This window comes from Martes martes (assembly GCF_963455335.1).
Source record: "Martes martes genome assembly, chromosome: 8".
Taxonomy (NCBI): Eukaryota; Metazoa; Chordata; class Mammalia; order Carnivora; family Mustelidae; genus Martes; species Martes martes.
The window spans coordinates 84,263,174-84,287,532 of NC_137895.1; the positions used below are offsets into that span (position 1 = coordinate 84,263,174).

The 24,359-nt window shown below is 38.4% G+C and overlaps 1 protein-coding gene across 1 annotated transcript in view; it reads right to left on the reverse strand.

The window, feature by feature from the left end:
* Nucleotides 1-1,652: 1,652 nt before the first annotated feature.
* Nucleotides 1,653-24,359, reverse strand: part of CCNT1 (cyclin T1) — a 33,722-nt gene continuing 11,015 nt past the window's right edge. The window contains exons 4-9 of the mRNA XM_080810040.1: nucleotides 22,685-22,745; nucleotides 21,055-21,117; nucleotides 19,720-19,765; nucleotides 17,845-18,008; nucleotides 17,612-17,682; nucleotides 1,653-4,532 (exon numbers count right to left, since the gene is read on the reverse strand). Of these exons, the coding sequence (XP_080666166.1) occupies nucleotides 3,129-4,532; nucleotides 17,612-17,682; nucleotides 17,845-18,008; nucleotides 19,720-19,765; nucleotides 21,055-21,117; nucleotides 22,685-22,745 (1,809 nt within the window). The 3' untranslated portion in view covers nucleotides 1,653-3,128. The remainder of the gene's footprint in view (nucleotides 4,533-17,611; nucleotides 17,683-17,844; nucleotides 18,009-19,719; nucleotides 19,766-21,054; nucleotides 21,118-22,684; nucleotides 22,746-24,359) is intronic.

Genomic DNA, 24,359 nt, shown 5'->3' on the forward strand with positions numbered 1-24,359 from the left:
ACACAGAATCACTAAAAAAAAAAAAAAAAAGAGGAAGCTGAAGAGTCTCAGATATGGAAACACACTGATTCATGAGTGAGCAGCTTAGACTAATTCCTACGTATTTTCTAAACTGAAAAAGCATAACTGATGTTGCAGAAGAACAATTTAGCTTTAAATTAATGCTTCACTAGAGTTCAGCCAACAGCAACACAGGTATCTGATTAAAAGCCCTAAGGACATTCCACAGGTGTTTGTTTTTGACAACATAAGAGTCACGCAAAGTTTTAGTAATGAGATTTATAGAACTTGAGGCTCCAGGCCTGCTTACCACCACTTATCCTTGATAGTCTAGGTTAAAAGGAGGAAAAAAGCCATGTTTAACTAGACTAACTTTGGATGTATAAATCCCATTTCTCACCCTTCAAAGGTGTGAGCATAGAGAAAACAGAGTTTAGAAACTACACAACCCTTTGAAGCCTAAGTTTATATAATTTGAAAAATATGCATGCTAGTTGACAAGCATATCTGCTAACCCAAATGCAGCAACTTCATGCAGAGCACACAGAACATTCAGGACATATACACAGATCTAAAAGCAGACACTGTAGATATCTTAAAACAGTATCAGGAGGCATTAATACAGAAGTCTTTAAATTGACCTACATCAGCAATGAACTACTAGTGCAAAGGCCAGACTGCACAGCATAAAGCAGCTCTTAGGCTCTAGTAAGCACTTTTTCTAGTTCACTCCTGACAAAAGGTCTAAGGAACTAACCACAGATGCCATGGAGAACTGCTCTGAGGCCAAGTGGATATGTCTGCCTCTGTGGTGAAGGAGTGCGCACAATTAGAATATATGTGACATTTGATGAGAAAATCTGAACACTGGAAAAGACATTTTCATAATCAAATCAGTGATCAATTCCACAAAGATATAGATCCAAACTAAATAAACTTTTGGGAAGCTCAGGAAGGAAAGCAGACTTCACCAAACAAAATCTAAACAAAGAGAAAGCCTATATTTAGTAAACACATCACACTTCTACCAACCACCTAGCACAACACAGAAAATATCAGGGAGATAGAGGAAAATGCCATCAGTGAAAATGAAGTAACATTCTAAGTATTACTGGTTTATAGGTCAGCAGAGAGCTCATTTTACACAGCAATGGCAGGCACTCTAGACAGTTCAAATATGCAGAGATGCAGGACATTAATTCACCTTAAGATTTACCGTACAAATTCCTTCCTATATTAGGCCAGTGCATCAACAACTCCAACTGCCTCAGTTTTCTCCCCAACCTGTTCCTGGCAAGCAGCAGCACATGTACAACTCCTATCTCCCTATAACTTCCAATGAAAAATATTCAATTTTTCTATACAGAATATTTGGTGTAAAGGAAGCTGCACTAAAAACAGCAAGACAAATTCAAATTGCATCATCTTTTCCATAGCAAAAAATACCGCGAAGACCAAAGAACACCACATCAAATGATCTGTGGCTTAGTGGCATTTTCAGTTAGACAACCTGGCTTAGAATTCTTTCTAGTCCCTTGAGATTTCTTTCCTCAACAAGTGTTGAACTTTGAGTGTTGGCATCCTGAACACCAATTATCCAGAAATCTGGGATAATCAAGCACCCATGACTCCTGATTCTTTTTTTTTTTTTTAATGACTCTTAGAAATCTCCTGAAAAACCCCTGCCTAGAAACTAAAGCCACCAAGGACGGACAACCTGCATCTGTGGGCTAGGCTTGCTCACCCTCATGACACCAGTACTGTTAAATTCACAAGTTCCAATCTCTGAAGTCAGGTTGCAAAATTAAGGTTGCAAAAATTAAGGATGCAGCTGTTTCCCTTCAGATATACAAATAAAAAGCAAGTCTTACATTCATAATGCAATTTAAAATACAATATCCTAAAAATACCCAATCACAATTTCATTGTTTTCAGTATCCCCTAGGTCCATGGCTTCTCCCAGAACTATTCTCATATATGGTCTGGGCTTTCAGAGGCAGGATATAGAGCACATCCCCCTTTCCTTCAGAGACCCTGAGATTGCTCTCACTTGAACACTTTCCCAAAGCCCAACTTGAAAAAAAGACACACCCAATTCTGCAGGGCAGAAGCCAGCCTTGCTCTCCAATCCTTCTTCCTCAACCCCACCTTTCTTCTGCATCAAAAAGAAAAAGGGGGTAAAAGGGAAGTTTTTGTAATGGAGTCCAGAATCAGGCCACTGGCTGCACTTGCCCAAACTAGAATTTAGAAGGCTACCACTCAATTACAACATAAAGAAACAGGAAAATACCATGCTAACACATGCCTCTTCCTTCCTTTATGCTCTAAAGGCCACACCGTGTTCTCTCTAGTAGACTGTTGGGAAGTGAAAACAGTGAGGGACAGGGAGGGAAAGATAAAACATGATTTTTAAACACACACGCTTAAAACCACACATACCCACACTTACATACACACTTAAAGGTCTCAACACTTCAAGTGGCCGGAGCCTATCAGACAGAACTCAAGGCCAAAAGCCTACCCTCCCATCCCCTCTATACAGCACCCCCACCCTCCAATCCCACCCCCCAGGAGTCATTGCTATGTATCTCATACACACAGCAAAATCCCTATTCCCTCCTGCCCCGGATGATATAAAAAAAACTAAACAGATAACTTACTTTCTTTAAATTATTTTTTAAAAGTCTCTTAAAAGATTTTGACGTTTAAATACTTCCACTCTTCTGATATATTAAACACCAAAAGGATCCACAACTGTTTGATAAAACAAACCCTCCATATTTCAGTCCTGGCCAGAAGAGGGAAGACATCAACTCTAATCAACCTAATTAGGAGGTGGAGAGGCCAAGAACAGAGAAAGTATTCTTAACCCTTCACAGCTTCAACACATTCTCACCTCTCTAATACCAGTAAAAACTATAATAAAATAGTTCAATTTCTGAGGCAGTAGATATAATAACCAAGCCCCTCTACCACCCTCCCACCTGCATGTCAATATTACTTATTCCCTAGTCCAAGAAGGGTGACATATTTCATAAGGGAAGTAATTTCCTTAGTCCAGAATCAGTAGTTTAAAAAAAAAAAAAAGTTGTTTTTAAGGAAGTTTTTTTCTCCTCTTCTTTTCTTTTTTACTTAGGAAGGGGAGGAAGTGGTGGAGGAGGTTCTGATGGAAGAGGTGGTAGCCGGGGTTTGTCTGTATTGCCAGATCTGGAGGACATTCCACCAGCCCGTGGATTCAGATATTCACCATAAGAATGAACAAAATCAAATGCAGGGGGCTGAGTGGGCTGGACACCCTGGGCACTGAGAAGGGAGTGAAGCATATTCACAGTATCTTGATAGTCTATTGTTTGGGTTGCATTGTGACCATTGGCCCCAGTGGGCCCTTTATCCAGTTTCATATGAGGAACTCGAGTTTTACAGCTGGGCTGTGAAAAGGGAAGGCCACTTGTGTCTGAGCTATGCCCAGGCAACTGGGCCATTGTAGGAAGAGGAGGGAAGGAGAAATTTATGGAAGAGGATTTAGTACTCTTGGTAATCTTGGCTGGATGATCAAACACTGCCCCTCCAGTCTCTTCAGGGGGGCCCCTTTTGCGAGTAGAACTGGAAGAGGAGAAAGAACTAGACAAGCTATAGGTTTTGTGTGCTAAGGTGCTTGTCTGGCTACTATGTTTTGGATCACCTGGACGTTTGTTCCCAGTACCAGCTGGAAGCTGTGAGTGAGAGTGCTTGTGTGAGTGGTGATTATGATGATGATGATGATTAGATGGGTGAGTCTTATGCTTTTCTTTGTGCTCTCGGCTCTTTGTGACACTGTCCTCTACAGAATTGTGCTTGTCAGCTGCAGAATGGACTTTAATGCGCATTTTTATCTCCTCTGGTTTTGAAGAGGCAGCTTTATCTCCACTTGCCACTGGGATTCTCATTTTGAGAGCTGCTTTGTCAGCCTTTTCCAGAAAAGGCCGCTCGGGGTTTTCAGAGCCCTCTATGGGCATTTTTAGAATGACCGAAGAATGGCTATCATGGTGTGACAGGAGATTCTGGGCAGCATATGCATACTGTGACTTCACATTGGCCTCCATGTTCTCCAGCTGCCTCTTCTGGGCAGCCAACTCTTCTGCATGTTTTGCACGGTATTCTTTCAGTGACACTTTAGCTGATGGCACACTCTTACTATTCTGCTTCTGGGAAATAAATGCATTCGAACCATCCTGTTGCAAAGAATGATCAACTCCCATAAGTGCTAAATTCTCACTAGTCCGATGACCCTGAGCAGGTTCCAGTTTAAAAGGAGGTTGGGAGGACAGCCAACGCTCGCCCTGCAACATCTCCACATTGCTTAAGTTGCTGGATGACTCTTCAGTGGCTGGAAGGGAAGGCACTGCACTTGCAGAAGAAGTTGACATGCTCATTAAACCTGCAATAGTTGTGTCTGAAGAGCTCTGGGAAATCATATTGAGAATTGTCTGCTCCGAAGTGTTTTCATCTGTTCCTCGATCATCTGCTTTTGTCTTCCTGGCAGCCTGGCATGCCTAGAATGAAGCAAATGACATCTCTTCACCTCAGGTAATTCATAAAATGGGGGGAAAAAAAAACTGGAATGAGGAGACTGTGCTTGCTGCAACAGTGGAAGTTCTGGGTAGCCCATAGGCAGGAGGCTACTCTAAAATCATTAATTATAACCATTAGAAGTAAGATTTTGAAAACCTTCAGTCAAGAGTCATACAAACAAGACCTCAAGAAGATCTCTGCACTCCCATGTTCACTGCATCATTATTCACAATTGCCAAGATATGGAAGCAACTCAAATGTCCATTAATGGATAATGGATAAGCAAAATGTGGTACAGAAGCACAACGAAATCACACTTAGCCTTAGCAGAGGAGGAGGAGGATTCTAGGAAAATGTCAGAGTAGGAAGCACCAGGAATCTCTCCCCTCAGACAACAACTGCACTGATAGAATTTGTCTGATGTAACTATTTTGGGACTCTGGAGTCTGTTAAAGGCTTGCAACTTTTGAGGTAAGCCTTGCACAGTAAATTGGAATAATTTACATCAATTTCACCTCTCAGCACATTAGCAACTACCCCATCTCCTACCCCAGCCACAACGGAGGCAGCTTGCACTCTGGGAGAGCCAGTACCAGCAAAAATGACTCTCCTGCAAATAGCAGTCTCTGTGCTCTGATCCCTGATCGCAGCTTCTGACAAAAGAGTACAGACTAAGAGACAGGCAGCCACTGTTAAGGCTCCTCCCTCTACTGCTGCAAGCTCCTTGCCCTCTGGCTAAAGTGACTCTCAAGGGACTTAAAGGACCAGCACCTTTTCTTCTCCCCTTCATTTTTTGCTTTTTTCCTCTTTTGGGAGCCAGACATTAAGAGCAGGATATTAAAAAAAAAAAAAAATGCATGTACAGAGAAAATTAGAAAATTTTGACCACACGCTCCCAGGGAAAGACTCAGAAAAGAAGTGAGAATACCTTAAGTTTACATCTCAGGCTGATCCTCAGCAGAGACACCACTCCAAATCAAATCCAACCCCCATCCAAAAATAATAACAAAAAACAGAAAAGCCTGGGAATCTGATTTCCACCGTTACCACATTATTATATTAGAATGTCCAGTGTTCAACAAAAAAATTACAAAGCATTTTAAGAAATACAAAAGTATGACCCATTCAAAGGAAAAAAATAAATCAACAGAAACTGTCCCTGAAAAGGACCTGATGGCAGAACTACCACACAAAGACTTTAAAATAACTCCCTTAAAGGGGCGCCTGGGTAGGGCTCAGTGGGTTAGAGCCTCTGTCTTCAGCTCAGGTCATGATCCCAGGTCCTGGGATCTAGCCCCACATCAGGCTCTCTGCTCAGCAGGGAGCCTGCTTCCCCACCCGCCACCTGCCTCTCTGCCTACTTGTGATCGCTGTCAAATAAATAAATAAAATCTTAAAAAAAAAAATCCCTTAAAGATACTCAAATTACTTAAAGGAAGTATGGAGAAAGTTAAGAAAACAATATATGAACAAAATAGAAATACCAAAAAAGAGATAAAAAATCTAAATGGAAACCAAAAAGAAACTGGAGCTGAGAAGTACAGTAACTGCAATGAAAAATCCACCAAAGGGATTCAAACATAGATTTGAACAGGTAGAAGAAAGAATCATTAAACTTTAAGACAGGACAATGAAAATCACAGAGTCTAAGGAACATAATCAAAAAAGATTGAAGCCTGCTGGACACCATCAACTGGACCAACACATGTACTGTGAAAATTCCAGAAGGAAAAAAGAAAGGGGCAGAGAGAATATGAAAAAATAATGGCTGCAAAGTTCCCAACTTTGATAAAAACATGAATAGAAACAAAAGCTCAATAAATTCCAAGATGAACTCAATGAGACTCACATGAGAATATCAAACTTCAAAAGCCAAAGACAGAGAATCTTGAAAGTAACAAGAGAAGTGAATCAACAGGTACAAAAGATCCTCAATAAGATCACGAACAAGTATCTCATCAGAAGCTTTGGAGACCAGAAGACAGTGAACCAAGAGATTCCAAGTGCTAAAAGAAAAAAACTTGTCAACCAAGAATCCTATATCTAGCAAAAATGCCCTTCAGAAGTTAGCAAGAAATTAAGACATTTCCAAATAGATAAAAGCTGAGGAAGTTCGTGACTATTAGACCAGTCAGTCATCCAAGAAGTACTCAAAGAAATCCTGCAACGTGAAATGAAAGGAGACTATATAGTAAATCAAAGCCATAGGGAGAAATACACATCTGCAGTAAATACACAGGCAACTATAAAACCTACTTTTTTTTAAAAAAAGTAATCTCTACCCCCAACATGGGGCTAGAATCTACAACCCTGAGAACAAGAGTCCCATGCTCTACCAACTGAGCCAGATAGGTGCCCCCAAAGCTACTACTGTTTTAACAATGGTCTATAACTGGGCTTCTTGTTTTCTACATGATTTAACCAACTAACACATTTTAAGGAAAAAAACACAATTATTAATGCAAAAGCTAATTTTGCTGTAACTTTGGTTTGTAAATCAAGCCTTATTTCCTATTTAATTTAGAACCCTAATCCATTTAAAAGGATTATTAGGGAAGCCTGCGTAGCTCAGTCAGTGGAATGTCTGCCTTTGGCTCGGGTCAAGATCCCAGGGTTCTGGGATTGAGTCCCATATCTGGCTCCTTGCTCAGTGGAGAGCCTGCTTCTCCCCCTGCCTTCTGCTCCTCCATGCTTATAATAACACATTCTCTCTCTCTGACAAAAAAAAAAAAAGGACTATTAGTTTATGTTCTGGGACATGCAATGTACAGACAACATTGTGACATCAACAACTAAAAGATATAGGGACACAGCTATAAAGAAAAGAAATTTTGTATGTTACTGAAGTTAAATCAGTATAAATTCAAATTATTATAACTTTATGATGTTAAACATAACCATCATGGTAACCACAAAGAAAACAGACATAGAATATACACAAAAGAAAAGAGAAAGGAATTTAAAATTTTCACTATGGAAAAATCAACTAAAAGACAGTAATGCAGGAAATAAGGGACAAAAACCTACGAAGCATGTAGAAAACAAACAGCATAAGCATAATGACATTATCTACAATTACTTTTTTTTTAAGATTTTATTTATTTATTTGACAGAGATCACAAGTAGGCACAGAGGCAGGCAGAGAGAGAGGGGGAAGCAGGCTCCCCGCTGAGCAGAGAGCCCGATGTGGGGCTCGATCCCAGGACCCTGGGACCGTGACCCGAGCTGAAGGCAGAGGATTAACCCACTGAGCCACCCAAGTGCCCCCCCCCACTTTTTTTTTTTAAAGATTTATTTGACAGAGAGAGAGAGATCACAAGTAGGCGGAGCAGCAGGTGGGGGGTGTGGGGGGGGTAAGCAGGCTCTCTACTAAGCAGAGAGCCCAATTCGGGGCTTAATCCTAGGACCCTGAGATCATGACCTCATCCAAAGGCAGAGGCTTAACCCACTGAGCCACCCAGGTGCCCCTCTTTAATTACTTTAAATGTAAATAGATTAAACTCTCCAATAAAGACAGATTGTCAAAAATGCATAAAAATATATGATCCAGCTATATGCTGTCTACAAGCAACTGAGATCCTAAGACCCAAACAGGTTGAAAATGGGAAGAGGGAAAAACATACCATGCAAACAGTAACCAAGAAAGAGCAAGGGTGGCTATACTAATATGAGACAACATACATTTTAAAACAAAAAAGGTTTCAAGAGACACAAAAGGACATTATACATTAATAAAAGGCTCAAGTTAGTACAATTATAAACATTTGCACACCTAATAAAACACAATCAAAACTGACAGAAGATTTCACTTAAAGACTTCAATATCCACCCACAACAATTGACAGAACAACCAGACAAAAGATAAGGAAACAGAGAACTTCAAAAAATAAAACAACAGGATCTGACATACATAGAACACTCTACCCAACAACAGTATAAACACTCTTCGCAAGTACACATGGGACATTTACCAGGATAGACCACATGTGAAGCAACAAATAGTTTCAATAGATTTTTAAAAGATAGATACCATACAAATTAGCTTTTCTGACTACAAGATAAAGTTAGAAATGAGGAATAAAAGGAAAACTGGAAAATTCACAAAATTGTGGAAACTAAAGAACACTTTAAAACAACCAATGGGTCAAAGGAGAAATTAAAAGGGAAACTGGAAAATACTTAGGAATGAATGAAAACAAAAACACAACATATCAAAACTTATGGGATGCAGCAAAAAGCAGCACTAAGGGAGAAATTTAAAACTATGAACACTGACATTAAAAATAAAGATCTCAACAAACTAACTTTATAATGTGAGGAACTAGGAGAACAACAAACTAAAGCCAAAGCAAACAGAAGGAAGGAAATAACAAAGATTACAGCAGAGATTTAAAAAAATAGAAAACAGAACACAGAAAAATTAATAAAACTAGCACTTGGTTCTTTGAGAAGATCAACAAAATTAAACCTTTAGCTAGATAGTCTAGGAAAAAAACCAGAAGATTCAAACCACTAAAATCAGAAATGAAACTAGAGACATTGCTATCAATTCTACAAAAATAAAAAGGATTGTAAAGGTACTCTGAACTTAGACAACCTGGAAGAAATGGATGCATTCCTAGACACAAATAAACTACCAAAACTGAACAAGAAGAAACAGAAAACCTGAACAGACCCTTAACCAGCAAGGAAATTGAAGCAGTAAGCAAAAACCTCCCAACAAACAAGAGTCCAGGGCCAGATGGTTTCCCAGGAGAATTCTACCAAACATTTAAAGAAGAATTAATACCTATTCTTCCGAAGCTGTTTCAAAAACTAGAAATGGAAGGAAAATTCCCAAACTCTTTCATGAGGCCAGTATTACTTTGATCCTAAAACCAAATGCCCCACTAAAAAGGAGAATTACAGACCAATATCCCTGATGAATATGGATGTCAAAACTCTCACCAAGATATTAGCCTATAGGATCCAACAGTATATTAAAATAATTATTCACCACAGCCAAGTGGGATTTATTCCTGGGCTGCAAGGGTGGTTCAACATCCAAAAATCAAAGTGATACACTACATTAATAAAAAGAAGGAAAAGAACCATATGACCCTTTCAATATATGCAGAAAAAGCATTTGACAAAGTACAGCATCCTTTCTTGATTAAAACTCTTCAGAGTGAAGGGATAGAAGGAACATACTTCAGTATCATAAAAGCCAAATACGAAAAGCACACAGGAAATATCATTCTCAATGGGGAAAAACTGAGAGCTTTCCCCCTATGATCAGGAACATGGCAGAAATGTCTACTATCACCACTGTTGTTCAACATAGTGCTACAACTCCTAGCCTCAACAATCAGACGACAAAAAGAAATAAAAGGCATCCAAATCACCAAAGAAGTCAAACTCTCACCCTCTGCAGATAACATGGTTCTCTATGTGGAAAACCCAAAAGACTCCACCCCAAACTTGTGAGAACTCAAACAGGAATTCAGCAAAGTGGGAGGATATAAAAATCAATGCACAGAAGTCAGTTACGTTTCTATACACTAACAATGAAACAGAAGAAAGAAAAATTAAGGAGTCAATCCCTTTTACAATTGCACCCCAAAACCGTAAGATACATAGGAATAAACCTAACCAAGAGGCAAACAATCTGTACTCAGAAAACTATAGAATACTCAGGAAAGAAACTGAGGAAGACACAAAGAAATGGAAAAACGTTCAATACTCATGGATTAGAATAAATATTGTTAAAATGTCTATGCTACCTATAGCAATCTACAGATTCAATGCAATCCCTATCAAAGAGCATCAACTTTTTTTTCACAGAGCTGGAACAAACAATCCTAAAAATTGTATGGAACGAAAAAGACCCTGAATAGCCAAAGGAAGGTTGAAAAAGAAAACCAGGGGCGCCATGGTAGCTCAATGGACTGGGCCTCTGCCTCGGCTCGGGTCATGGTATCAGGGTCCTGGGATCGAGCCCCGCATTGGGTTCTCTGCTCATCGGGGAGCCTGCTTCCCCCTCTCTCTCTGCCTGCTGCTCTGCCTACCTGGTCTCTCCCTCTCTCTCTATTGAATGAATAAATAAAATCTTAAAAAAAAAAAAAAAGAAAAGAAAAAGAGAGGCACCTGGGTGGCTCAGTGGGTTAAAGCCTCTGCCTTTGGCTCAGGTCATGATCCCAGAGTCCTGGGATCGAATCCCGCATCGGGCTCTCTGCTTGGCAGGGAGCCTGCTTCCTCCTCTCTCTCTGCCTGCCTCTCTGCCTACTTGTGATCTCTGTCTGTCAAATAAATAAATAAAATCTTTAAAAAAAAAAAAAAAAGAAGAGTAAGAAAACCAAAAAGCTGGTGCCATCACCAGACTGAAGTCCAATGCTATCACCGGACTTCAAGCACTACAAAGCTATAATCATCAAGATAGTATAGTACTGGCAAAAAAAAGACATACAGCAGATTAGAGAACCCAGAAATAGACCCTCAACTGTATGGTCAACTACTTTTCAACAAAGTAGGGAAGAATATCCAATGGAAAAGACAGTCTCTTCAACAGTGGTGTTGGGAAAATTGAACAGTCACATGCAGAATGAAACTCGACCATTTCCTTACACCACAGACAAACACGGGCTCAAAATAGATGAAAGACCTAAATGTGAGACAGGAATCCATCAGCATCTTAGAGAACATAGGCAGCAACCTCTATGACCTCGGCCACAGCAAGTCATGTCTTCAAGGGCAAGGGAAACAAAGGCAGAAATTAACTACTGAGGTTTCAACAAGATAAAAAGCTTTTGCACAGCAAAGGAAATAGTAGATAAAACCAAAAGACAACAAACAGAATGGGAAAAGTTATTTGCAGATGACATATCATATAAAGGGCTAGTATCCAAAATCTATAAAGAACTTATCAAACTCAACACCCAAAGAACAAATAATCCAATCAAGAAATGGGCAGAAGACATGAACAGACATTTCTCCAAAGACATGCAAATAGCCAACAGACACATGAAAAAAACCTCCACATCACTCGGCATCAGGGAACTACAAATCAAAACCACAATGAGATACCATCTCACACCAGTCAGAATGGCTAAAATCAACAAGTCAGGAAACAGCAGATGTTGGTGAGGATGTGGAGAAAGGGGAACCCTCTGGAAAGAGCTGGAGGTTCCTCAAGAAGTTGAAAATAGAGCTACTCTATGACCCAGCAATTACACTACTTGGTGTTTACCCCAAAGATACAAATGTAGTGATCCGAAGGGGCTCCTGCACCCCATATTTATAGCAGCAATGTCCACAATAGCCCTATTATGGAAAGAGCCCAGTATGTCCACTGACAGATAAGTGGATAAAGAATATGTGATATATATACGTACATATATACACACACAGACACAATGGAATACTGCTCAGCCACCAAAAAACCCGAAATCTTGCCATTTGCAATGACATGGAAATAACTAGAGGGTATTATGCTAAGTGAAGTAAGTCAATTAGACAAAGACAATTAATTATCATATGATCTCACTCATATGCAGAATTTAAGAAATAAAACGGAGGATCATGGGGAAGAGAGGGAAAAATAAAACAAGACAAAATCAGAGAAGGAGACAAGCAGTAACAGACTCTTAATCATAGGAAACAAACTCAGGGTTGCTGGAGGGGAGAGGATTGGAGGCATGGGAGAACTGGGTGATAGAGTAAGGAGGGGGGAAAAGAGTGAATTTTACTCTATGTAAATTATACCCCAATTAACCTGACTTAAAAAGAATTTAAAAAACAGACTACTCTGAACAACTGTATATCAATAAATTAGATAATCTAGATGAAATGGACTAATTCCTAGAAACACAAACCTAACAAGAATAAACCATAAAGAAATAGAAAATCTGAACACATCTGTAACTAGTAAGGAGACTGAATCAATAATAAAATAATTTCCCAAGAAAGAACAACCTCTTTCCCAAAAATATGAAGAGGCAGCAACACCTCTCAATTCATTCTATGAGGCTATCATTACCCTGATATCAAAGCCAAACAAAAACACTACAAGGAACTACAGACCAATATCCCTAATGACCACTGATGTAAAAAATTCTCAACAAAATACTAACAACCTGGGACGCCTGGGTGGCTCAGTCAGTTAAAAACCTGTCTGCCCTAGGCTCAGGTCATAATCCCAGCGTCCTGGGACAGAGTTCCACATTAGGCTCCCTGCTCCGCAGGGACTCTGCTTCTCCCTCTGCCTGCCTCACCCCCTGCTTGTGCTCTCTCTTTCTGACAAATAAACAAAATCTAAAAAAAGAAATACTAACAAACTGAATTTAGCAGCACACTAAAAGGTTATACACTATGACCAAGTAGGACTTATTCCTAAAATGCAGGGATGGTTCAACATACAAAAATCATCCATGTAATATGCCACATAAATACAATAAAGGGAAAAAAAAACCATATGATCTTCCAGATACAGAAAAAACATTTCATAAAATTCAATAAACTTTCACGATAAAAACACCCTACAAACTAGGAATAGAAAGAAATTACTGCAATATAATATAAGTCATATATGAAACACTCAAAGCAAACATCACATTCAACAGTGGAAAAACTGAAAGCTCTTCTACTAAGATCTAGAACAAGGCAAGGATGTCCTTTTCACTTCTATTCAACAAAGTACTAGAAGTTCTCATCAGAACAAGTAGGCAAAAGAAAGCACTCAGGGGCATCTGGGTGGCTTAGTCAGTTAAGCATCTGACTCTTGATTTTGGCTCAGGTCATGATCTCAGGGTTGTGAGATGGAGCCCCACGTCAATGCTGAGCACGGAGTCTGCTTAAGATTCTCTCTTTCCCTCTACCCCTCCCCGCTCACATTCTCTCTCTCAAAAAAAAAAAAAAAAAAAAGAAAGAAAGAAAGAGCATTCAAACTGGCAAAGAAGTAAAATTATCTGTTTGCAGGGATATAATTTTTTTTTTTAAAGACTTCATTGAGGGGCACCTGGGTGGCTCAGTGGATTGGGCCTCTGCCTTTGGCTCAGGTCATAATCTCAGAGTCCTGGGATGGAGCCCCTCATCAGGCTCTCTGCTCAGTGGGGAGCCTGCTTCCCCCTCTCTCTCTGCCTGCCTCTACCTACTTGTGATCTCTCTCTCTCTGTCAAATAAATAAATAAAATCTTTAAAAAAAAAAAAAAAAAGACTTCATTGATTTGACAGAGAGAGAGCACACAAGCAGGGAGAGGAGCAGGGGAAGAGAAAGAGGGAGAAGCAGACGCCCCGTCGAGCAGGGAGACTGATGCAGGACTTGATCCCAGGACCCTGGGATGACGACCTGAGCAGAAGGCAGATACTTAACTGATTAAGCCACCCAGGTGCCCCTGCAGATGATATAATCTTATATAGGAAACTCCACACACATAAAAAGTCAGAATTAATGAATTCAACAAAGTAGCAGGATACACAGTCAACACATAAATTTCAGTTGCATTTCTGTACATGAACAATTTGTAAGGGAAATTATGAAAACAATCCTATTTATAACAGTATCAAAAAAAATCCTTATGAATTAACTTAACCAGGGAGATGAAAAACTTGTACAATGAAAACTGGAAAACATTGCTCAAAGAAATTAAGACCTAAATGGAAAACTCATTCCATGTTCTGGATTCAAAGACTTCATGTTGTTAAAATGTGAACATTATTACCCGAAGCAACCTACAAACTCAATGCAATCCCTATCAAAATCCCAATGTTTTTTGCAGAAAGAGATTCTCTTAAAGGCCACCCTAAAACTCCTATGGATCTCAAGGGACCCCAAATAGCTAAAACAATCTGAAAATGAAGAACAAAACTGGAGAATTCACACTTCCTGATTTCAAAACTAACTACAAAGCTACAGTAAGCACTGTACAGTAATACAGTGTGATACTGCCATAAAGAGACATACAGATGAATGAAAGAGAAGAGAAAGCACAGAAATAAACCCTTGCATATATGGTCAAATGATTTTTGCCAAAAGGCTAAGACCATTCAACGGGAAAAGGATAGTCTTTTTTAATAAATGGTGCTGGGAAAACTGGATATCCACATACAAAAGAATGAAGTTGGGCCCTTACCTAACACCATATACAAAATTAGCTCAAAACTGAATAAGGGACTTAAAGCAATAAAACTCTTGGAAGAAAACAGGAGAGAAGCTTCACAACAGTGGATCTGGCAATTTCCTGGATATGACATCAATGGCACAGGTAACTTAAAAAAAAAAAAAAAAGGAACAATCTGGACTTCAAATATTTTTAATTTTTCTAGTTAAAAAATTTAAAAACAGGGGCACCTGGGTGACTCAGTGGAACATTAAGCCTCTTCCTTCAGCTCAGGTCATGATCTCAGGGTCCTGGGATCGAGCCCCACATCCGGCTCTCTGCTCAGCAGGGAGCCTGCTTCCCCCCCTCTCTGCCTACTTGTGATCTCTCTGTTAAATAAATGAAATCTTCTCTAAAAAAATTTAAAAACAACTTCAAAAAAATTAAAATTAAAAACAGAACTACCAAAAAAAAAACCAAAACACCACATAACTACCATATAATCCAGCAATTCCAATTCTGGGTATATAGCCAAAAGAATAAAGCAAGGTCTTGAAGACATACTTGTACACCCATGTTCACAGCAGCATTATTCACTGTAGCTAAAATATGGAAGCAACCCAAGTGTCCATCGACAGATGAATGGATAACCAAAATATGGTGGATACATACAATGGAATATTACTAAGCCTTTAAAGGACTCAAAATTCTACAATATGCCACAACATGAATGAACCTTGAGAACATTATGCTAAGTGAGATAAACCACAGAAAGACAAATATTGTATTATTCCACTTTTATCAAGTACTTAAGAGAAGCCAAATCACATAAAGTGTAATTGTGGTTGCCAGGGGCTGGGTGGGGAGGGGGAATGCAGAGTTATTTAATGGGTGTAAAGTTTCAGTTTTACAGAATGAAATGAATTTAGGGAGATGAATGGTAATGATGGTTGCACAACAATATGAATATACTTAACACCACTGAACTGTACATTTAAAAATGGTTAAGATGGGGGCGCCTGGGTGGCTCAGTGGGTTGAAGCCTCTGCCTCTGCTCAGGTCATGATCCCGGGGTCCTGGGATCAAGCCCCGCATCGGGCTCTCTGCTCGGCGGGGAGCCTGCTTCCCCCCCTCTCTCTGCCTGCCTCTCTGCCTATTTGTGATCTCTGTCTGTCAAATAAATAAATAAATAAAATCTTTAAAAAAAATGGTTACGATGGTAACTTTCATGCTGTATGTATTTTATCAAAATTAAAAAAAAAAAAAAGATGGAAATCCTGTCATTTGTCACAACATGAATGAACCTGGAAGGCCTTTTGCTGTGAAATAAGCCAGACACAGAAAGACAAAATATGATCTCACTTAACTGAGCAATCTAAGATTTAAACTCATACAGGCAGAGTAAAATAGTAGCCTGGGGGGAGGGGGAAAATAAGAACCTTGTAGTCAAATGGTACAAACTCAGTTATACAAGGTAAGTCCTAGAAACCTATTGCACAACATATTGACTGTATACTCAAAAATTTGCTAAAAGGGTAATCTTAAGTTTTCTACCATACCCCCAAAAGTTACAGCAATCTATACCAATGCTACAAGCCACTTAAAAAATTAATTTGTGCATATCTAAAATTCATTCATGAACATCTATGCCTTATAACTGCTTATGACAGCAGTTGGTCCAAAAACAAATTCCAGAAATTTTGGTGAGTTGTCCTATGATCACAGTGATGAACTATGTGCTCGCAAGCCTCCTTTGAATCGTAGGCTAACTCATTTTCTATAATTCTCTAAACTCAGGAGAATGAAATTAAGTTTATCAATCTGGATTTCTGAAAATGTAGGGAATTTTTTTTTAAGATTTTATTTACTTATTTGAGAGAAAGAGAGAGTGAGCAAGAGAGAGCATAAGGTAGAGGAAGAAGCAGGCTCCCTGCTAAGCAGGGAGCCTGATCCCAGGACCACAGAATCATGACCTAGAGCCAAAGGCAGACACTTAACTGAGCCACCCAGGCTCCCCTGCAGGGAACTTTTTTTTTTTTTTTAATATTTTATTTATTTATTTATTTGACACAAAGAGAGATCACAAGAAGGCAGAGAGGCAGGCAGAGAGAGAGGGAGGAAGTCGGCTCCCTGCTGAGCAGAGAACCCAATCCGGGGCTTGATCCCAGGACCCTGAGATCATGACCTGAGCCAATGGCAAAGGCTTTAACCCACTGAGCCACCCAGGCGCCCTGGGAACATTTTTTTTTAATAAAAAAAATTTTTTTTAAGATTTTTATTTATTTATTTGACAGAGAAAGAGAGATAGAGAAAGGGAAAGTACACAAGCAGGGGGAGCTGCAGGCAGAGGGAGAGGGAGAAGCAGGCTCCCCACTGAGCAGGGAGCCCGATGGAGGGCTTGATCCCAGGACCCTGGGATCATGACCTCAGCCAAAGACAGAAGCTTAACCGACTAAGACACCCAGGTGCCCCTGCAGGGAACATTTTTAAATGAACTTTCTATCTAATGCCAAGGGAAAAAAGAATGATTCCATTTTATAAGACTTTGAAAAATATTTGAAATACAACTTTACCCTACAATCAATATAAAAATAAAATTCTAAAATCTATTTAAAAAGCAGATAATGTCAAAGTACAATGATACCAGCTCTAACCTTGTAACTCTATCTTTCCTCTACCAGAACCCAACACTTTATGACTCAGAGAAGCCACATTTTTTCCCTAACAGGCTCCACACAGAAAATACTCAACAATGTTGCCAACTGACTATATCACAATAGTTGCACAATACAAAACAAATCTTGCTATCACCTATCACCACTGACTTCCGAGCAGTATCCAAGCTATGAAGTTGAAGTCATGATTATTATGTAACTAAGAAAAAGGAAATTCCAAACCTGGGGTACATATCCAATTCTGGTATATTCACTGTGCAGTCAAAAGAAAAAACTAGTTTTGTACTACAAGCTGACAGCAATAATTCTTACCCTCCAATTCCGAATTCGTTTGAGCCTGTTAGGGGTTTTCTCCAGAATCTGTAGAAATTCATGTGTCAGTTCTACAAATGAAATAGAACATTTAAGAAAAACTCAGACAAGCAGAAGTAAAAAAACAAGAATAACCTCAACTAACTATTTTCATCTGAATGAAGTCACTTTGGGCCAGATATGTGACAGATCAAGAGCAAGTGCTTTCCAAGGTCCCTTACTCTAAAACTTACCATCTAAAAGTTCCAAGGTCACAGTGCCGTCAACATACTCCCACCAGTGCTTCCCATCAGTTGAGACTGGGATCTCCCAGTTGGACCACTTGCAAGCCAGATGAATGCAGACACAGGCCACCACAGGAGGTGTGTACTGCAGGCTAAATGTGGTCAAATGCAGGCTGACATCAGAGGGAAGGAAACAAGAGAGTGTCATGAGCTCTCAAATTTTATTTTTTTTATGAGCTCTCAATTTTGAACCCAAAGTTAAAACTCTCCATTATTTAAAAAGAAAAAAAAAAATTAAAAAACACTGGAGAGTAAGAAGGGTAAGAAATACCCAGTGCTCTGATCCAGCACCCAACATGATTTTTCATTAACCCACCTGCTCAGGTAACATTTCTGAATTTTTTGGCTGTACATCATCAATCCCACGTACTGACAAAAGACCAGGACCAAAACCAAAGAGACAGGGTACTCAATTTTTTTAAAATAAGGATCTATTATCCTGAGAAGAAACTTAGAACTTAAGGAAAATTTTAAGATTTTTAGTTATGTATAATCCCTAAATCAAATACTTAAAACCCCCTTAAAATTATCTCATCTCTTGCCAACCACAGGTCTGGTCAATTGAAAATAATAGAGGGGTAATTAGAGATGGACATTTATGATGGACATGATATGATGACCACTGGGTGTTATATGCAACTGATGAAGCACTAAATTCTACTGCTGAAATTAATATTATAGCATATGTTAACTAAATTAAAAAATAAAAATATAATAAACTAAAATAATGAATAGACTATCACTCTCTCAACTGTGAAAATGCTTAACTGATGATTTACTTCAAAAATTTCTCCTATCAGGTTATAAAAATGAAATGACAGTCAACAGAATTATCTTTGATTTCCACAATCAATCAATTAGAGATGAGACTTATCAAGTAATTTGGTAATACAAATTATGTATTAATTTTTGTCTTAAAAAGGAAAGAATAAAGAAAAAACTTAAAAAAAAAAGAAGAAAGAAAAAGCTCTTTACACATATTCATGCACATTTATCTGGCAATAGGGAAGAAAAAGGAAGTTTTTAAAACACCATAATTATTGGGAAACCTGGGTGGCTCAGTTGGTTAAGCATCTGACTTTGGCTCAGGTCATGATCTTAAGAGTCCTAGGACAGAACCAGGTGTCCGGCTCCCCACTCAGCAGGGAGGCTCTCTGTCTCTCTCCCTCACCCTCCACACCTCCCCCTGCATGTGCGCACTCAGTCACACACGCATGCACATTCTCTCTAATAAATAAAATCTTTAAAATAAATAAATAAATAAACACTTTAAGTATTGCAGAATCCTCCAAATTAGATTCTCAGTCACGATCAACCCCAAGTTTACCTAACTAACAAGACTAACAAGACTGACTAACTAACAAGAACTAACAAACAAGGACTATGCTCTTGGATTTTTTTATTTTTTTGTTTTAGATTTCATTTTTAAGTACTCTCCACACCCAACGTGGGGCTCAAACTCGTGACCCTGAGATCAAGAGTCACATGCTCTCCCAACTGAGCAGCCAGGCGCCCCTGCTCTTGGATATTTTAAAGTAAAGGAAGACATGCAGAATCAGGTAGGGTTTCAAACAATAAGTACTACATAATTGCATCACCTTAGCAAATTAAAAAGCACCATGGAAACTTAAGGTAAAATATGGAAACTGTACAGAAAAATAAATATTTACCAGAGAATTGTCTGTAATACACTGTAGCAAAGATCTATCCTGGGTCTTTGGGTTCTAGTTTACTAAGTGCTAGACCTGATATCTTTCCATATACTCCTCAAAAAGTGACAAGCCCTATCCCAAAAATAGAAAGGAAAAATATTAAAATATAAACCTGTTGGTTGCCATGAAGTAAGAAGTCTGTGCTAAGTCCTTGCTTGCTAAAAAAAAAAAAAAAAAAAAAAAAAGGGAGGGGGAACAGGGAAAAAGTTATTAGTTCCATTCAGTCTCAATTATTTAGTGAGCATTTAATATTTCCAAGTAGAGAACATAATAACAAATAAGGCAGACATGGTCTCTGACCATCTGATGTTTAACATTCTACAAAAAAGGTCAAATCAGCAACTTTTCATTATAATAACTATACTGTTTCCAGACCTAGGAACTCAAGTTTTACACTGCACACCAAGTATCTGGAGTACTTGTTTCAACTCCAATTCCTGGACATCCTTCCTAAAGTGTGACTCAGTATGTTTAGAGAAGAAAACATGCATTTTTAACAGGTAACCTAGAAATTCTGATGCAAGAGTTTACTGAATTAGAAGATTAACTAATTTGGAGGCAAGATCAGAATCCAGAAGACCTCTGTATATTTGGGAAGTGATCTGTGCTTAAAAAAAATTTTTTTTAATTGAGTAGCCTGTGATTCAGACCCCAAATCATCAAATAACATAAATTACTTGATATACCATAATAAGGTGGGGGGGGGGACACATGCCCCCTTCCCAAAAAACTGCTCTGGGTAATAAAGTAAATTTTACTTTTCCTTAAAACTTAGTTTTTTCAATATCAGCATATATCTACCTTTGTTTATCCTTGCTCAATGTAAACTCTCTAATGTTTTCTAAATACAAAGAACTTAGGAAAACTGGAAATTTACAGATGAAGCACATATTAGCAAAATATAAAATAAGGCCAATTATCAGTTTCATCTACAAAAGTATAAGGCATTTCAATGCAGAAGTGTCTATATGTTGATACTACTATTGAAACTAAGAGGAACAAGGTTTCATGCAATTACAGCTACTAAGGTTTAAATTAGAATAAAAAAGTCTTTCCAAGGCTTTGTCAATCACTGAAATAAGTCAAATAAATTCTAGATCCTCTGGGTGGCTTGTAAAAGGCTGTCTAGGGCCATCAATCCTAGAATCACATTAAGATCACCACTCCCAAGGTATCCTTAAACTGCTAATAGATACTTGTCATTTGACTTTATGAAATCTGTTCCAGGTTCTGACAAACACCCTCAAGATGCTAATTCTCTTTAACTTTAAGAACCCAGGAGAAAAACCCCAAATTAGAAACACTCATTTTGATTTAAGCCAGGTAACCCTTTCAATTTAACTTCTAGCCAAAGAAGCTGAGTTATAGATTTGTCCATCATAAATAAATCATAGCCATTAAATGGTAAAACAATTTAAGACAGCCATTTCAAGCTGGGATTCCTTACCTCGAACCAGCTGAGTGCACTTTACCACGTGTGTATGTGGGTGATCAATTGTTAGTTCAAAGCCTAAAAAAAAAAGTACTTTGGTTAAAAAGCTAAAGATACTGGAGACATTTTATACTTTTTATCTGAGTCATCATTAAAAGCCTCCTTCATTTTCCTCTCCCAGAATTACTGTTCAGAGTCTAAGAGGGTCACACAATACATATAGCACACTCTTTTCTAAGACACATTATCTTCAAAGACAACCATATTTTAAACTAAATAATAAAGCTAACGCAGTCTCAAGACCCCTGAGGAACCAATAATCTCTAAACAGAAAATTATTCTCAATGGACAAATGAAAACTAGATCCTACTGGCTTCCACATTAAAATATTAATAAAAATTTACTCTACCAGAAGATCATTATCCCCTAAAACATAGTTACTTTGAAGATAATTTAAAGTAAAAAGCGAGTTAATAGAAATTAACTTGAGATAAGCTTTGAGTGCTCACTTTGGCAGCACATATGCTTTAAAAAACAAGAGAGAGAGAGAGATAAGCCTTAAAGAATTGTGTGTACAGACATGCAATAACATATAGGTGTACCAGTAACTTTTCAACACAACTCATGAACTCCTCCCTTACCCAGAGAAGAGAAAAATAGCACCCCCGCAAAAAAAAAAAAAAAAAAAAAAAACAGAAAAAAATCCTTATTTTCCAAATTTGCTAAAAACTTTTAAAGGTAGTATCTCTGATAAAAATAGTAACAAATACTCATCAAGGTTGCCCATCAACCACTAGAGCTGAAATTTCTCCACCCCAACTCTGCTGTTCTAAACACTGATTAGAGGTGTGCCTAGGTGCTCAGTCCACTGAGCATCCAAGCTCTTGGTTTTAGCTCAGGTCATGACCTCATGGGTTGTGAGATCGAGCTCCATGTCGCCCCACGTGGAGCCCCAAGGTAGGGAGTATGTTTGAAGATTCTCTCCCTCTGCCCCTCCCTCCATGAAGCTGCACACACATGCATGCTTGTTCTCTCTCTCTCAGATAAATAAATCTAGGGGCACTTGGGTGGCTCAATCGGTTAGGTATCTATCTGCCTTCAGCTCAGGTCATGGATCCTGGAGTCTCACATCAGGCTCCCTGCTCAGCAGGGAGTCTGCTTCTCCTTCTGCTTCTCACCCCAGTCAGGCTATCCCTCTCTCTCTCTTCCTCAAATAAAATCTTTTAAATAAATAAGAAATAAATCTAAAAAAAAAACAAAACACATGACCTCTTTAAAAAAAATAAACTTTTACCAATTTTAAAAATAAACACTGTCATTTAAATATAATGACAAACAGATCATAAAAATCCATAAAAGGAAAAAAGTTCATTAGTTTTTGCCATTATTTATCATAAAGTTAAAAACTGACAAACCTTCCAAAGCAAATTATGAACACAGAATTTTAAAAAAACCTACTAACTGCTATTCCAAAGGATAGCTATGCCTGACTTCTGTCTTTGGTATAGGTCAGGGTTAAACCACATTCCACAACCTCTATAACTTGCAAAAACCTTCAGCAGAGATTTTCTTCCTGTTTCCTATTCTGTAAATTTTAAAATTTTACATTACTTATATTTACTATTTTAAAGAAAAATAAATTTACCTAAAGTCTGCAGAATTATGCTTTCTAGTATCACCAGATCTTGAACTTGTTGCAGGTAAGCCTGTAGGTGAGAAGCCAAATAAGTTATTTCCCAAAAAGGCACAATATATAAAGTGTAAACAATTCTAACAACTCCTTCCAGGAAAACCAAAGCAACAAAAGGCAGGCATGAAGTGAGGAGGTAGCCTAGGAACTGAAATACAATCCTTATCTCTACATTTAGCACACCTTTTCCTCTTTGAAGAAGGAAAAAAAGTGGTATACTGAGAAATAACACTTCATTCATAATTAGCTACAGAAAAGGCACCAGAGAGTTGGTTCATTTCAAGACTAACATTTTAGGTTTTAAAGTCATGTGATGCAGACACAAGATAATTAAAGATACATACATCTTTTTTCAACATCATCAAAATACACTGTAGACCCTTCCTAAGGTACTATAGGTAATCTCAAACATCTGACTCCTGACAAAACCTCCCAACTAATGCTAGATTTCTAAGAATCAGAAGAGTTCAAAGGAAAAGGGAATAAACAACAAAAAAAAAATTTCTCTCAGATTTGTACCAGTCAATACCGCAGCCATTGTCAACATATGGCTACTAAGCACCTAAATGTAGCTAATCTAAATTGAGATGTCCAATAGAATATATGCCAAACTGAGGTGCATGTGTGGTTCAGTCAGTTAAGCGTCTGCCTTTGGCTCAGGTCATGATTCCAGAGTCCTGGGATCAAGCCCCGCATCTGACTCCCCACTCAGTGTGAAGTCTGCTTCTCCCTCTCCCTCTGTCCCTCCTCCACTCATGTGCTCTCCAGTAAGTAAATAAAATTAAAATATATATATATATACACACCAAGTTTTGAAGACTTAATTTAAAAATATTGTAAATGACCTCATTAATGTTTTAATACTGATTTTATGCTGAAATTGGATTAAATAAAATATATTAATATAAAATATCATAATTTCACCTTTCATTTTCTTGTTTTTTTAAAGATTTTATTTATTTGAGAAAGACAGAGAGCACGAGAGAGTGAGCATGAGCAGGGGTGGAGGGGCAAAGAGAGAGGGAGAAGCAGGCTCCCCACTGAGTGGTGAGTCTGATGCGGAGATTGATCCCAGGACTCTGGAATCACGACCTGAGCCGAAGGCAGACACTTAACAGACTAAGCCACCCAGGTGCCCCAATTTCACCTTCTTTTATATGAAGATTTTATTTCTAATGAAGATTTTAAATGAAGTTCAATGAAAAGTTAAAAATTTTTAATTATACATGACTCTACATGACTGCCTCTGTATTTCTATTGGACAGCACTGGTCTAGAACTCTAGGACAGAGAATGAGACTTGGGGCAGGAGTTAGATCTATAGTGTAGTGAACTTTCCACCTAGCTTTATGATCTTGAATCGAGTCTAATAAGGACTTAAATTATGCTAGTACTGTTTTCCATATAGTGAAGAAAATATCCTCCTCTAAGATACCCCATCTCACAAGGAATAGAAACTCAGGTGAGAAATTACATAAATATACCTTAGAGGGAAAAAAGTAAATTATTTTTTGTTTTACTCTGTTAAGACAAAATTTTGTTTCATTTGGTCAGTCCTATGGACCAAGGGCATTTACTAGTCTAAAACCAAAATAAAAATCCAGGGCAGTAACTCTCAACAAGAGCTACTG